At 41.4% G+C, this 15725-nt stretch overlaps 1 protein-coding gene across 1 annotated transcript in view; it reads right to left on the bottom strand.

The window, feature by feature from the left end:
* Nucleotides 1-1845: 1845 nt before the first annotated feature.
* sh3rf3 (SH3 domain containing ring finger 3) overlaps nucleotides 1846-15725 on the bottom strand; it is an 88845-nt gene continuing 74965 nt past the window's right edge. The window contains exons 7-10 of the mRNA XM_022741160.1: nucleotides 13765-14066; nucleotides 10852-11177; nucleotides 3685-4037; nucleotides 1846-2014 (exon numbers count right to left, since the gene is read on the bottom strand). Coding sequence (XP_022596881.1) covers nucleotides 1846-2014; nucleotides 3685-4037; nucleotides 10852-11177; nucleotides 13765-14066 — 1150 coding nt within the window. The remainder of the gene's footprint in view (nucleotides 2015-3684; nucleotides 4038-10851; nucleotides 11178-13764; nucleotides 14067-15725) is intronic.

Here is a 15725-nt window from a genome sequence, read left to right as displayed (position 1 = left end):
ACACACACACACACACACACACACACACACAGTGAGCAAGTCAAGCTCTGAGTTTCGCTGTGCTTCTATCTTCAGAAACAGGGGAAAAAGGTAGATAGTTGTGGCTGGATGTAAACTAGACAAGCCTTAATCCACACTCAGGACGTATAAATTCACAAAGCAGACTGACTGTACACTGACTGAAACGGTACAAAAATACTTGTTAAAGGTTGACAAGATCAGAGGAAAAGTTGTTTGGCAGTTGCGTGATGACAAATTTGTGTCCCTGTCCTCTGACTCACAGGTGTTTCCCCCTCAACCGAGCATTCCTCCACAAGCATCAAATCTGCACATGATTTGTTCCACAATATTGCTGCAGTCAGACAAAAAAAAATAATCTGTATGTGAAGAAAGGGCTGAGGAAGAGGAATTCCTGTTGCTGTTTACTGGCACCAACTATATCATCAACTCACACATTTCAAACTGAAATGGCTTTAAAAAAGTTTTGTTATGATTTTTATCCTACTAAAAAAGAGTTGTACCTGCTTAAAGAAAACTTATGCGTGCTCTTAAAATACAATGTTGTGAAGTAGCCATGGAAGTCCCTTTTGTCAAATAAATTATAAAAGTGTAAAATACTGTATATGTAGCTATATTGGCAAGTTGTATCAGATATCATCAAGTGCATCTCTCTGTCTCTAATCCCACACAGAAGATCAAAAACAACTCTATAAATACAAATCAGTTCTTTAAAGAGTTTTCGCGTAACTTCCTGTTTCTCTCTACATTCATCAAATCAGTTCATTCGGTTCAATGCAGCTGCGAGGTCTATGAAATGTAAATAAAAAATGGTTGTATAAATTCATATGTGAGATATAAATAGAAAAAAATGAATCACCTAATTCATATTTTACTTTTTGTACCAATTTTTTTTTTTTAAATTAAAAATCCTGTGACAGATCATCACAGCATGGCTAGTTTGGGACAACACAAACATCTATTTCAACATATAAAAAACATAATAATGCTACATGCATTGTTATTAACATATATTGGGCTGAAAAGAAACACCTCTGCTTGTTGTCACAAACTAGACACAGATATGTGCTTACAATGATCCTGGTGTGTAGGCTTCCCTCATCACCTGGTGGTAAATCTTCACTTCTCAAACAAAGAAAGCACCCAAACTCAAGTTCTGAGGTCTCAGTGGAAAAGCAGAGCTAATGCTTTTTGTGCTAGTGTTTGCTGGTGGATGATGCCAAGGAGGAGAACTGGGAGGCAGAGGTTTGTCTTTCTGTGCTCTTTGAGTCTGTGTGCCTTCAGTAGTCAACGTCACGAGTCCGGACACTGAGTCGGACGAGGCAACTCTGACCCAACGCTGTCGTCGGGCGAGTGACGGGGAAAAGCTGACCCGCTTCCTATTTGGCTGGGCTGGTCGAAGCTGGGGCTAGCTTTCCTGTATATATGTGTGTGTGTGTGTGTGTGTGTGTTTGTATGTGGGAATAAGTTGGACCGATATGGGTTTCTGAAACTATTAAAATGAATGATGTTTTGTGACAGTATTAAATATTCTTTAGTTCAGCATTTATTGACAGATTATTCTGGTAAAGTTTGAAAGTAAAATTCTCCATTGAATTCCAGACTTTTTTTTTTTTTTTTTTTTAGGGCTAGCAGCTTTTTAAATCAAATTTACACAGGTGTTTTTGCAGGTCGGTATCCATATTTAATCCAAAAGTGTAATTCTGGTAAACCAATATCAGCCCAACCTTTGTGTGTGACTGCTGTTGTGTGAACTGGTAGCATGTTTGTGAGCTTTGTGACTCAGAAACAGGAACATTGTGTGCTCTTTTGTCTACTTTTTCCAGTTCAAAAGCTCTCGACGAAGCTGCTGGGAAACAGGCCGGTCTGTCCCGTCCTCTGCAGGGTGCCTTTATACCAGCCGTCCTCCCGCTTCTTATGGACAAACACCACGTCTCCTTCCCGCAGCTCGATCTCCGCCTCGCTCTGCGGGGGGTAGGGCACCACCACACGATACCTGCCACACACAGAGACAGTAATAACACACATAATGCTGTTGAGTCGCGTGGGCATCATCACATGCTGGAGCAACCCATCCGAGGGAATTCAATCTGTGCATGTATCACTGGAGACTTTTTTTTTTCACAATAGGTAATCAGTATAGAGAAGGTATTCCCAGTACGTTCACAGCTACAGAAACTGGTGTGAATTATGGGTAAGAGAAAACCCATCAATTTCTTTAATGGATTCTAGGATTTACCTGTATTTTGTGGTCATGTGTTCACTCACAATTGTATCGAATTTTATTTTCTATTTGTAGCTAAATAGTTTGTTGACATTCAGGCTTTAATTAAACAACTGGATTCAGTCTCAGCTGTAGCTGAGTGACAAATTCTATCTCAGTAAAACTTTATTAATTAACATATTAAATTGTTTTAGTCAGGATTTTTCTCCTCTTGAGAAGCAAGCTGAATATATACCTGCAACAAATTTCTGAACAGTTCAGAGCGTGACTACTTCCACTTGGCTTTGACAAATAATAGCGAAAAACTGAAATGTGACACAAAACAACAGGCAGTGTGATTTATAGGAGAGTTTCTGGCCTTAGCGCTGTTTTGTGTTATATCTGGAAGCCAGTAAGTGCATATCAGATGTTATGGTAACCATTATGTCTGTGTTTCGGTGTACCACTGTCCCCCAGGGTTTGACATTTACCAAAATATTGGTAAGACAAGATTGTTTTTCCCCTCTGCTTCTCTCTCTTTCTCTCTCTCTCACTCACACACACACACACACACACACACACACACACACACACGCGCACACACACACACACAGAAGGAGCAGTGTTTGCTGTGATAACCAGTGCTCCCAGAAGAGAGACATGCTTTATTCCTCTTTCATGTCCTGTGACACAGTTGTAGTGTCTGTAAGTGTGTTCTTCATTTTACAGGTTTCCACTGAGGAATATGAAGTGTGTGTGTGTGTGTGTGTGTGTCTATGTGTGTGTGTATGTCTGCTGGTATGTGTATAGTTGCATCTCTCTCGCAGAGAGAAGGATGATCGATTGATGATTCACAGCAGCTGTAACTGTTGCTCCTGGCCGGCACTAATGGACTGACTGCTTACAGGCATCCGAGTGAAAACCATCACCTTGATTAAACCCCTGTGTTACTTTCCCACACACATACTTTCCCCGCAGTAATGACTTATTGCTCATAAAGGCGCCTCTGGCTGGTTCTGACTTTGTTTCCATTTATCCTCTGCTTGTGCTTTTGTTATCGGTGAGTTTAATAACTCTCTCAGGACTGACGTGTCTTTCTTCACACTCTGCATCCTCATGACAAATCCTCCCTGCCCTAAATTTTACCGTTCTGTCAGGATAGTCAAATATTTTTTGTCAGGATTATTATGGTCAGTTGTCACATAAAAATTACTCACAGTATTTGCTGTTGTGCACATGTACACACAATGTGACGGAATAAAGCTTTTTAATCACTGTAGAAACTAAAACTAAAACCATGTTTGACTATATATTGTTGTTCCCACAAATTGCAAGACTAAATTGCCAACAGCCTATGCAGTGAGAATACTCTTGTGTTTGAGCAGTTTCCCAGATTGTTAACATGTAAATATGTATGTTTTCCTGTGTCTGTGTTTCGTGTGTGTGTGTGTGTGTGTGTTCACCTCTCTCTAGACAGGGGTTTGGGTTCGGGCCGGAGAACCATCAAAGGGTTGCCAACACGTGTTGCTGGGGGTGACATGGGGAAGTTGGTATCCAGGGAACCGGACTTCCTGTGCAGCGGCTCCAACCCAATGGCCCCTGCCATCTCGCTCTCAATTGGACAGGATCCGGCTCGCCCCTGCGACGCCATTGGGCAGGAACCTGAGCGGGCGTGGTGGTGATGGTGGTGAGAATGGTGGGTGGGGTCAGCCAATGAGGGGTTGTGGGTGGGCGGGGAGGAGGGAGGTGAGCGAGGTTTCTTCTTAGCCGCTGCCCCTGAGAGGAGCTTTAATAAACCCCCCGCTTTCCTCTCCTTCTGAGGATGGAGGGATAGAGGGAGGGAGGAACAAGAGAACAAACAAACAAACAAACAAACAAACAAACAAACAGAAATGCTGGTAAGGATCATTGTTTTCCTGAGATATACAGGAATATATGTTTTACAAGGCTTCTCATAACAGAAAGTGACAAGTGAAAGTGGAAAGTGGTGTAAACAATATCTCTACAGTATATATTGTTTTTCCTTCTCTCTACATAAAAATCTACAGGACATAAATACACTCTCCACATATTCAGCAAAAATCACATTTATGAACAAATAAAAATGTTTTCCTGTTGACTCATCACACAAGAAATAAAACTGGTAACCACTTTTGTTTCAGACAGTGAAGCAACATGAGCTGTTTTTCCTGTCAATATGGACAAACCCTCTGAAGGTTTGAGAAAACCAACATCTCCAGGCAGAGGAACGATACAGGAAATGTCTTTTTTTTATGCAGCTGTTTTTGTGCTGTTTATGCTGTGAGGACACTGGGGACATTTTGGAGACATTTTACCCCCCTTTAAATATGGGATGTGCCCAAAAGTTACATGTGAAGATCAATACCACTCTAATGTCTGTGCAGCCAGGGGTTTGAGAGGAAGTGACATGATGCAACTGTTTCTTGACAAAAGACAGTTTCTTCATTCACCTTGTACCTCTGTGCAGCGTCTCCAGTGGTTGCCTGGTAAGCTGATTGTGATTATGAAGACTCTGGGAGGTTAATGCTCCCGGCTGTTGTTTGCCAAGAAATAATTACAGCAGGTAACTTCCTGTGATAGTACAAGTTGTTGTTTTTACATCTCTACTTGTTGTGCGGATTAGACAAACAAGATACAATGTGTTAATATATTATAGCAGATTTTTCAACTGTGAACAGAGCCAGATTGTTTTCCCTTGTTTCCAGTCTGTAAAGATCCGTACTTCGTGCACAAACATGAACACTGTATCAACCTTCTCGTCTCAAGTGTATCTTTCAAAATGTGGAACTATTCGTTTAGACCAGTGTATACTTTGAGATACAACTGAGACTACAGAGTGAGATTTCCAGGTTTTACAATTATAGCCAAACCAAAATCACAGTGTTGGTTGTTAATGTTGCCAGATTTGTGGTAGTATTTAACACATTAGGACGGGCAGCTTGTGCCTTTAAGATTTAAAAATTCTCCCTCATCTGGCAACCATAACGTCATGTTGAGTATTTCCGGTGAGCAGAATAAATAATACGAAAAAATCCCTTTCTCTCTCCCGCCCTTCACTCGTGGCTCAGAAAGAATAAAATTATGGCCATGGCAGTGGTTATTACATTGAGTAACTCGGAAAGGACATGTTGTGAGTGTCAATCACAATGTGTATTTTGGACAAACAGTTAGCTACAGTAATGATGCTTCAAGCTGAATTTATGTCCATCTGCTGGCCTGGTCTATTAATAAAATGTTTTTGAATGGTATATATAAAGGGAGATACATGCTTTTTCATTCAGGCTGCAATATGGAGGGCGTGTAGAGCACTGTCCATTCAGCCAAACTCTGCAGTACCAGGAGGACAAACCGGCTTTCTCTCTTTTGCTGCTTGTTGCTGATTTTACACTCTCAATCATGACAGCATGGATCAATACTGAGCATGCCTGAGGATGATTACAATTTTGTGGCGATGCAGGGAGCCTTCATATCAGCTGTCTCCACCTCAGCCATCTGTTTCTTTAACATAGTGGGCTGCTGGATCAGGCATCAGCTTTGCTTTACACCCATTCTTCTATCAAACACTGTCTTTGCAATGCTGTGATGGACAGTTGTCATGGAAATGGCATGGAGTTGCAAATATAAAAGCTTAGAAACAAAATGGAAAAGTCAGAATACAAACTGCTGTTTTATTACGGGTTAGCACCGGAGTGAGTGGAGGAGAGAAAGAACATAAAGAGAGCTTGTGACCTGTTGACCACATAACCTTCCCCCAAGAATCCTTATTGAATAAGGGACTCACAAATCAAACTCTTCCAAGAGACGTGTTAAAAACAGCTGATTTGAAGTTGAAATGTGTGAAATGCTAATAACAGCAAACTTAATAAATATGATGGACATTTCTCAGTAGCAGCATGGAGAGCATGTGCAACTGCAGAGTTTTCACTGCACTCTGTTGTACAGACAGATCAGCGTCAAGCATGAAGAGCTGCCAGGATTCATGTTAAACGTGATAATGGGTATAAATGTTCTCTGTTGTCACTATGAAGTCGGTGGTGGAGCAGTTGACATTAAAGAGAATGTAGATGGGGACAGACACATCTAGATATTATATTATTAATGCAGAGAGCCAAACTGTCATCAGGCAAACAGCAGCAGCAGCAGCAGCAGCAACAGCAGACGCACATGATGCCCAACCAGAAGGGACATGAGCAGGTAAATCTGTTACTATGCAACATAAACCTCTGCTGCAACGTCTTGAACACATTGTTAACAATGACCCATAATTCACAGCACTTCAGCAGCAAAGGAACAGATTGTTAAACTTTAAGTCCCTGAGCTGGTAATTACTTCTTAAGCTAATATCAAGTTCAACTTCACCTTACATAAGAGTGCTACAACTGTATCTACACTATATTTAACGCTGCCTCCTAACATACAGTCAGCAAGCAAACTCAAAGCAAAAAAGAGTCCTCATATGGTGGAGCTAGAGCAAGCACTTCTGCTCCCTCCCACAAAATGTTGTGTTCACTAACACTAATGTTCACTTGCAGAAAATTGTGAAGTCTGCACACTCTTATCTAACAAATCACATCTAGAACATGTGTGTTACGTCCCACATTACCAAACTACCGTGCCATGTGTTGTTCATCTGAATATTTGTATATATTCAATTATAAGCAAAACACATTCTATTATTAACAGCAGGAACATCCAGAGCAAAGTTAATTTACACAGAGTTTGGCTTCTTTTCTCAGGTTCAGGTGTTTGAGTGATATTTGTTTCTGTGCAAACTCTCTCAACTTTCACCACCTGACCTAAAGACTCTGTCACCATTGGAAGAAACATCTCTACAGTCCTGAATACATCATTATTGGTTTCTCTGAGGGTAGTTTAAGCCTCATCTTTTCCTTTCCTTTTCTCCACTTGAAATCATTTCTCTGTATCAGTTTTTCTACATTTCATATAACAAACATGGCACAGCCTTACCAACACTGAGAGGTTATGCTGGGATAATTGTGACTTATAATCACATTACACAGGACACTTCCTCTATCTATTTTATATTTTAGATAAATCTGTCTCTTCCATCCCTTATTTTTCTACCACCACTACCCACTGGTCCCTGTGGTAAGTTCGCCCAGCTGTCACACCAAATTTGCAAGCCTTTGCAGATGGCTCTGTAATACTGAACAAGGCTTGAAGCAAAAACCTGTTTGTGCTCCATGAACAATTTCTCGCTATTTTCTGGCATTTTATAGGCCAAAAGAGCTAAATTTAACAGCTAGCTTCAACCACTACACCATGAGCAGCCAAAAACACGGACATCCCACTCAAACAAAAATGGATCTTACAACTACGTGGGTTGATAATTAAATGTTGTGACACACTACACTGTTACCAAACACAAAGTGACAAAACAACATCATATAGGAATATCTGATCAAAATCTAATAATTGAAAATGGAGGTAATAACAATTCATAGCCCTAATGACAAGTCTTAGTATAGAGTGGGACAGCACAGTCAAAAAAGTGCTTACAAAGCACTTAGAGCGCTTGTATAAACACTTTGACTCAGCAGAGCCACTATAGAAAAATAACAGCATTCCTTTCCTCTATACTACAAGTGCCAGTGCTTTGGAGTTATGTGTTTCCCTAAATACCATGATTTCATTTTTTCTCACAGGATGTTGAAATGTGGATCTTCTTTGTTTAATTTTTTTTCCCAAAACATAAATCCCTTTTTCATAAAACAACTGATGCTCACTGTCTGGAGAATCCACAGTCGCCTCGAGTGTACAATGGCAAGGTACTGAAATAAACACACATAAAATATTTCACGGCTTCGGCAACATAGATTTCCTTCCTGTCGTGCAAATAAAGCTTGTTTGAATTTTAACTTGTGGGAAGGAGGAGATGATGGAGAAGAAAAATAGAGATAAACAGAAGGAGAGACAATAGAGGGGTGTAGAGGGAGAGAGGAGCAGTGGAGGAGGGACTCAGGGAGGGGAAGAGGCACAGGAGGACACAAAGAAGTGAAAGGAATGGAGGAGAGAGAAAAGATGGAAAAATAGGGTGAGGAGAGAACGATAGAGGGAAGGAAGGAGAGAACACAGGGGTGTAGAGAAAGCGAGAGAAAGGGAAGGCAGGCGGAGAGATTGAAAGCGACAGAAAAAAGTGAATAATCACTCCCTCTCTCCTTTCATCTGCAGGCTTAAAGGCTTAATCTGCCTCCTGTGGATGTGTGTGCTCGCCTGTGTGTGTCTGTTTACATTAGCGAGTCACACTGATGCTGTTGTTCCAAAATGAGCCACCAGATGGCAGCAGGCACTCACAGTTCAACACAGTTCTGGAGCTGACATGCAACTTAAGTATAATTTTGCATAGTATGTAAATGAAAGTGTGCGTGTTTGTGTGTGTGCAAAGTTTTCTTTCATTCCAAATGTAAGAAATTGCATATACACACACGTAAATTGATTTAACAACCATCTAATCTAGGAAGAATTCACTGTCATTGTTGAGTTAACTCAATAGGGCAGATTTTGAACTGAGCTTTTCAAACTAAAGGCTGGCATGTAAAGACTGCTCAGGGTTGATGGGAGCTGATTACGCTACCATTCATTCGTTAACGCTCAACAGTCTTTGAATGCGTTTTAGCTAAATTATCTAAAAGAAATTACCAGGTGGAATCATAGGAGCTCCATAATATGTTTGATATACTCGTTCTCATTCAGCCGGCAGTTTGGTGGTTAAAAACAAGGAGTGTGTTTAGTTGGAGGTATGAGATTGTCAACATACTTTTAAATAGCAGTTAAGAGTAAAATATAAGACTATATTTGAAATCAGTGAATGCAAAAAGTATAAAAAAGTGTGCTCACCAGAATATAGTAGGTGTCTGTAAAAATGTAAATAAACCAGCACAGTACAATAAAAATTGAATGTAAGGTCAATATCATCTTAAACATGTTTTTTAAGACAATTTCAGACTCGTTTTGTCGGTACTTCCTTCAGCTCTTTAGTTGTCAGTTACCCTGCATGCACAGATTTCTTGGAAGTTGTCTACAAACGCATCTCAATGTCCAATGTGATAAGTGTCTGTAATGCTGGCTGCGCTGTAGACAGTGTGACACTGTGTCGAACAGAGATAAACCAAACTGTCTGCCAGACAGTTATCATAGCTGCTTCATCATTTCCTCTGTAACAAAGATGGACTCTGCGCGGCATCATCGCCACACTGACTTCAAACCTGATGTTTCTGCTCTGCCAAGCTGAAAGCAACAATGGTGAGTAGTGTGAAAGAGGGTTAGGGCTGAACATTTGAAGATAGTATGATGATAAAGTATTTTACAACAAAAGATGGCCATGGTCGGTTATTTTGGGTCAGTACTCTGTATGTTTGAATTGGTCCATTCAGCTATCCCTGCAAAAAAAAACACAGAAATATTCAGGTTTTTTATTTGATGTTTTAAGGGCATAAATGCTTCTGAAAGTTTTATATCAACACTGGATGCTACAGTCCATATTGAAAGGTTGTTTTGGGGAGAGTGGGAGATCAGATTTTAAGACATCTGAGAAAAATCATCCTAAAAAAGGATAAAAACCATAGTTTGTACTTGTGAAAATATGGGAACATTATTTAATATCAGAATGACATGAAAGTAAGAATGGCCTATTTCTAACAAACCACCTTCTTAACTGACTGATACCTTCACTACCTTGTTCTAACGTCTATGAAATTTGTTCAGTATGTGAGTTATGATCCTGAATCTGGCCTCTAAAAAATACGAGTTCAAGCCATCTTTGAGTGAGATGATGTAAACAAGGCCACTGCCTGCTGTTCCATAGTCAATGAGCTGTTTGTCAGCTAGCCATGTAGTTAGATTAGCTGTCCCAGACAGTGGAGCCAACAGTGAAACAAATGGAGCTGAGACAGATGCGAGCTTTCGGTGCCATCCTTCACTGTCAGCTCAGCCCGATTTAACATCCACAGCTTTAGCACCGTAGGTCTCACAACATATAGGATGCTGTGTGTGCCAGCTCCCTGGGTGAAAGACACTTACTGAGGGAGAGGAGAGGACTACTGACACAGCTCATGTGAAATCTGGATCACAAAACACCTTTGTGGTGTTAAAGTTACTTAAAATATATAAAGTGAGTTTTATTTGCAGGATTTGTTTTAAAATTTTGTATATATATGTATATTCTCCACCAGCTAATACTACATGTTGCAACAGTCAGTATTCAGAGATTCATTTTTATTATCAAGAGTTATGATTTTTCATTTATGGGAAACCTGGAAACCTGTTTTCTCACAACCTGTCTAGTCTTTATGTACTTTGACTAGTGATTTCCCTTCAGAAAAAAAGCATGAAGTTACTGCATTCAGCCAATTGATTATACATGTGGAGAAAATAATAGAAAAGAGACAAGACATCCAATCATTCTATTAGAGAAAAGGTGCTTGTTTCTCAGTCTGTTGCATATAAAGAAGTCTGGCGAATTGAGGCAGCTGTCAGTATCTACCTCCACAGCGTGATTGTTGAATGAAAAATGACACATTAAAACAAGCCAGTGACATTTGACTCTCAGCTTAAATTGTTCTTTAATTATTCGTTAGGTAGAGACTCACCTTCTCTGGTTTGGGTGCGAGGGCTCCCTGGGTGGGGGCATGGGAGGGGCCCGGCGATGGTGGCTGCAGTGGACTGGCTGGCTCGCCGTTGAGGAGCACTGCTGACACGTTAGGAGGTGTGAGACACGAGAGAGGGGATGAGAGCGGCAGAAGGGGCCGTGAGGCGGGAGAAGAGAGGGGTGAGGGCCCTAAGCTGGGTCCCGGAGACACCATGGAGAGCGGACGACCTGACTGGCTGTGGCAACGTGAGGGGGAGGAGCTCTGAGGACGCAGGGGAGAGATGGCCACCGTGGGGCGCTCCGGGCTTCCAGCAGGAGGACTGTGGACTGAAACAGACACAGATACACATGGATTGGTATAAAGCAGAATATCATGACAACATTTTGGGAGTTTGAGTTAATGATCCTCTTACTTAATATCTGGTTTTAAAATGATTTGTGTAATAGATCTGTCTGTATGTACTCGTATGTTCAGTAAATAAAGTATTTGCATTATTATAAAACCAAATACACAAAGTTCCACTTCTGCAAAATATTCCCACACTACCGGAATGTTTTGTGCCAACTTTAGATCAGAAGAATTACAAATATAAATGTCCATCGTTATAAAATGGGTAAAGCTAAAAGCTAGTTAACATACTGTTACACTCAATAGTGTCATCATATAGTAATGTCAGGGGTGGAGGAGCTTATCCCAGCAAACAAAATTAACTTTGGTTGTACATCTTTATTCTGACTGTGTAAATAGGGACATATTTACCAAAAACAGTAGATGCTATTCTATACAGCAATGTAATCTCCATAGGATTTAATGACAACTGCATGGTAGATTAGAGTGTTACCAAGGGTGTTGGTTATCACTTTCAGATGAAGGTGCAGGAAACATTATTTGGCACTAATGAACATCCCACACAGAGTTACTATGTGTAATTTCCATGAAATGTGACTTTTTTTTAAAACATCAGTAAAAGGTTTTTCTTCATCTTAATTAGGAAATGGGAACTGCACCACATTTTTAATACTGTGCCACATTCACTTGGCAGCTGTATGGAAATATAGTATGACTAATCTAAGTTTAACTTGAGGCCCTAACTCTGCAGCCAGCCCCTTGTAGAAATAAAACCTGGCTGAGATGTTTAGAGCACTTTTTTTCAGCCTTCAATTTGTATGAGGACATTTGGTGCTCATGAGGATAGAAGTACACAAAAATACACACTCATAAGCATACAGGCATGCGCATGCACACACATGCACATACACACACACACAGGGTTGCTAGCCACCTGCTCTTCTACACTGCAGTACTGAGGCAGAAGTCCATAGAGAGGCGCACTGGTCATGTGATAAAACCACTAAACGCCAGAACTATGCACATACTTTATTTTGTAATGGAGACCAGATGTGTGTATGTGTGAGTTTGTGTGTTTGTGTGTGTGTCAGAGAGAGAGAGAGAGAGAGAGAGAGAGAGAGACAGAGAGAGAACAGGGAAGAGGTGAAGAGAGAGAAAGAGAGAGAGAGAGAGAGAGAGAGAGAGAGAGAGAGAGAGAGAGAGAGAGAGAGGGAGAGGCATGAAGCTCTGTCATTACGCCTCCATAAAACAAAAAGCACAGTGATGTCATTCAGCTGTGTGTTTGTGAGTCTGTGTGTTCATTTGTACGTGGGAGTACACGTCTGTATGTGTGTAGCTGTATGTGTGCATGTGTGTGTGTTATTCTTGGCAGTGTTCTCACAGTGTGTACTCTTCAGCCTCCAAAAGAAACCTTCACCATTATTTTCTCAGGGAGACAGAACAGATACAAAGAGGAGGAGAGAACGGGGGACTGGAGAGATGAATAGACTCTGAGTGGAGAGCAAGGCTGATATGATCTAGACCTTGTACAGACACAGGTGTGTGGCTGTTTCTGATGGTTGTGTGTGACTGACCAATGGAAAAACATTGGCAGTGAACATCGTGCAGACACACACAATATAACCACCCTCCTATATACAGAATGTTGTAGGAAAAGAGAACATTTATGTGTGCAGTATTTCATTCACCACAACACATATTTTTTCAATGTTCACAGCATGATGGCTCAACGTCACCTCACAGCAAGAATCCACCAGCCGTCTGGGCTCTTTATGTAGGGAGTTTTCATCTTCTTTCTCTATTTTCCCAACAGACGTCCTCGTGGCTTCGGGATTTAAGACGCTGACCATGTAATTGCAATGTCCCTGCTTCTAGTGCGGTCCAGTGTGGACCTTTGTTGCATGTGATCTGTCATCTTTCTCCCTTCATTTCCTATCACCTCGCTGCATAACCCTATTACGCTCATGGTTTTGGAATGAAATGTTCAACTTCCGCATATGATTGTAATGCTCAGATGTCCACATACCTTTGGCCATGTAGTGTACGTGAACACCACTAACTGGACTTTTTATTTTTTGGTCCAAAATGGCTTTTTTGGGTTTTTTTTTTTTTTTTTTAACACATGACTAACAGCATTGAGGAAACTGGAAGTAAAAGAGGCTAAAATCTTAACATGGTGTAGAGGCTACTTGAATTAATGACTGATCAATATTCTATTATTCTGTAATCAGAGACTAAGGGCCTAAAATGCTGCAACGTCCCAAACGATCTGGACTCTGCTCCTTTAAGCCTTTAGGCTGGTGAGCCGTTGCAGGGGATGATGTTGCAGAACATGAAGTTGGAAAAATACCAGAGACAGAGACATCTCCATGTCATAAATACTTTCTCTTAACTCGCTTTACATTTCTCTGGAGGGCTGTAACAAGATTCACCTCTCCTTTCACAGCAGGCTGTTTGTCATTCACATGAGTACCTCAGTTTTTGAAGTTCTCATTTCTGTCTTTCTTGAGTGCCACCACAAGTGTGTACATGTGAGTGTGTGTGTGTGTGTGCGCTCTTGCTTACCGAGCTGCATTGAGGTGCGTGCCTGGTTAACCGTGTGTTGGCTGGAGCGCAGGCAGTTCTTCAGTTGGGCGGCGGCAGTTTGCGGCGAGGAGGCGGGACTAATGGTGTTAATGGAGTTGGCTGAGTTTACCAGTGGAGTGGAGGGACGGGACGAAGAGGGCCCCGGGGACGCTGGAGACGACAGGTCAGAGATTTTACTCCCCACCTGACTGCATCCACTTCCCCCACCTCCTCCTCCTCCACTTCCACCTACTGGACTGGACAGACACGAGCCACGAGTAGCACCCACTCCAAATGGAGCCCTTTGAAGAAGAGACAGAGGAGACAGATATTGACTTGCCATTGAAAATTCCAAATAATCATAGATGATGTTTATTGAATTCTGCCATTGTCAACTCTACTCCTTTCAAACCAGCAAATGCATGTGAAAACTAAGCTAGTTACAAGGCCCCATGGATGGACATGTTTGTCATTTGGTCGGTCCACCACATTGATCCAGACTGAAGTATGTCAACACCAATCAGATGGACTGCCAGGAGAAGATACCCATGGTGCCCAGAGGATGAATCCTCCTGACAGGACGTGATGCCCCGACTTTTCCTCTACCACCACCATGAGGTAGAGACTTTTTGGTTTAAAGTGAAATCTATCAACAACAGCCATGACAATATCATTAAGTTCAAAGCACCAGTAAGCTGAAGTAGAGCCTCGCAAAGCCGCTAACATGAGTGCAGTCTCTTGTTTAGAACAAAATGTTAATAGCCAGTAGATAGTCCATAACAGCAGAGCGGGGACTGCCAACGGTACTATTATCCCTGTTCAAAGTGAGTGATTTCAGTGCTATTATCTGACTGGTGGATCAGCACAACACAGTGTCCTGCTGTAACATGTACGGAGCCTCAAGCTGCTCATGTTTCTGTCTGCAGAGTGCTGAATGGCAGAACAGTGAACTGAACATTATTGACGCAGCGGTATTCACACTCTTATGGCTGCCCATCGACTTCCCGTCACACACATACCGAGTTATGGCTTTCTCTGTATGTGTGTCTGTGTGTGTTTGTGTGTGTTTCCACCAACAGGCACAGCATAGATATTCACAGGTTCTTTGATTTGAGATTCTCTATGGCCAGTGCACATGTACTCTACTTTTAACTGCTTATTGTGTGTGTTGGGTATTACACATTTGTTAAGGCCTATACAGATATTCTTGGCTGCTATCAGGAACTTTTAAGACTTCATACAATTACACTACAGCTGTTTTCTTTCTTGAGTGGGCAGTCCTCTGAAGCAGCCTTCATGCCATCATGACATGTTAAACATCTGTTCAAAATAATCCAAATGCATTCATGAATTTTTATATAGAAACTGGTCAAATTCTTGTTTTTTAGTATAAACCACACTGCATTTTAAAGGAATGACATGCCAATATTAGCAGCCAGTCTGTATTGTGTGTGTTTGTGTGTGTTTGTTTGTGTATGTGTGTGTGTGTGTGTGTGTGCTGGCAGGCCTCAATTATATATTGAGAATTTCTGAGCTGCCTGCAAGAACAAATGAGGGGGAGAGGTAAGGAGGGGGGGGGGGTGGAGGAAGAAGGAGAGAGTATGCATGTGTAAAAATAACAAATTGCCTCTCATTTGATTACTCGCCCATCCTGCCTTTCTCTCTCTCCCTCTCTTAGATTGCATAACTGCAGAATGAGAAGCAGCCATTCATATCCAGAGGAGAGGGACACCTGCTGTTTTTGCAGCCGTTTCATCTCTTTGTATCATTTTCTCTCTCTCTTTTGCTTTTGCTTTTTCTTTCTCCTTCTTTCTCCTCCTCGGTTTGTCATTTTCTCTTTCAACTCTCTTCTATTTCAATTTCTCCCAGCCCTTTTACCTTATTCACCTTTTTCTTTCTCCACCCCATTCAGTCTTTTACCCTTTCCCTCCTCTCCTCTCGTTTTCTTTTTTTATTACTCT

This window comes from Seriola dumerili, unplaced genomic scaffold, assembly GCF_002260705.1.
Source record: "Seriola dumerili isolate Sdu_G_001 unplaced genomic scaffold, Sdu_1.0 BDQW01000052.1, whole genome shotgun sequence".
In the NCBI taxonomy this organism is placed as follows: domain Eukaryota; kingdom Metazoa; phylum Chordata; class Actinopteri; order Carangiformes; family Carangidae; genus Seriola; species Seriola dumerili.
This window is presented reverse-complemented; position numbering and strand designations above follow the sequence as displayed.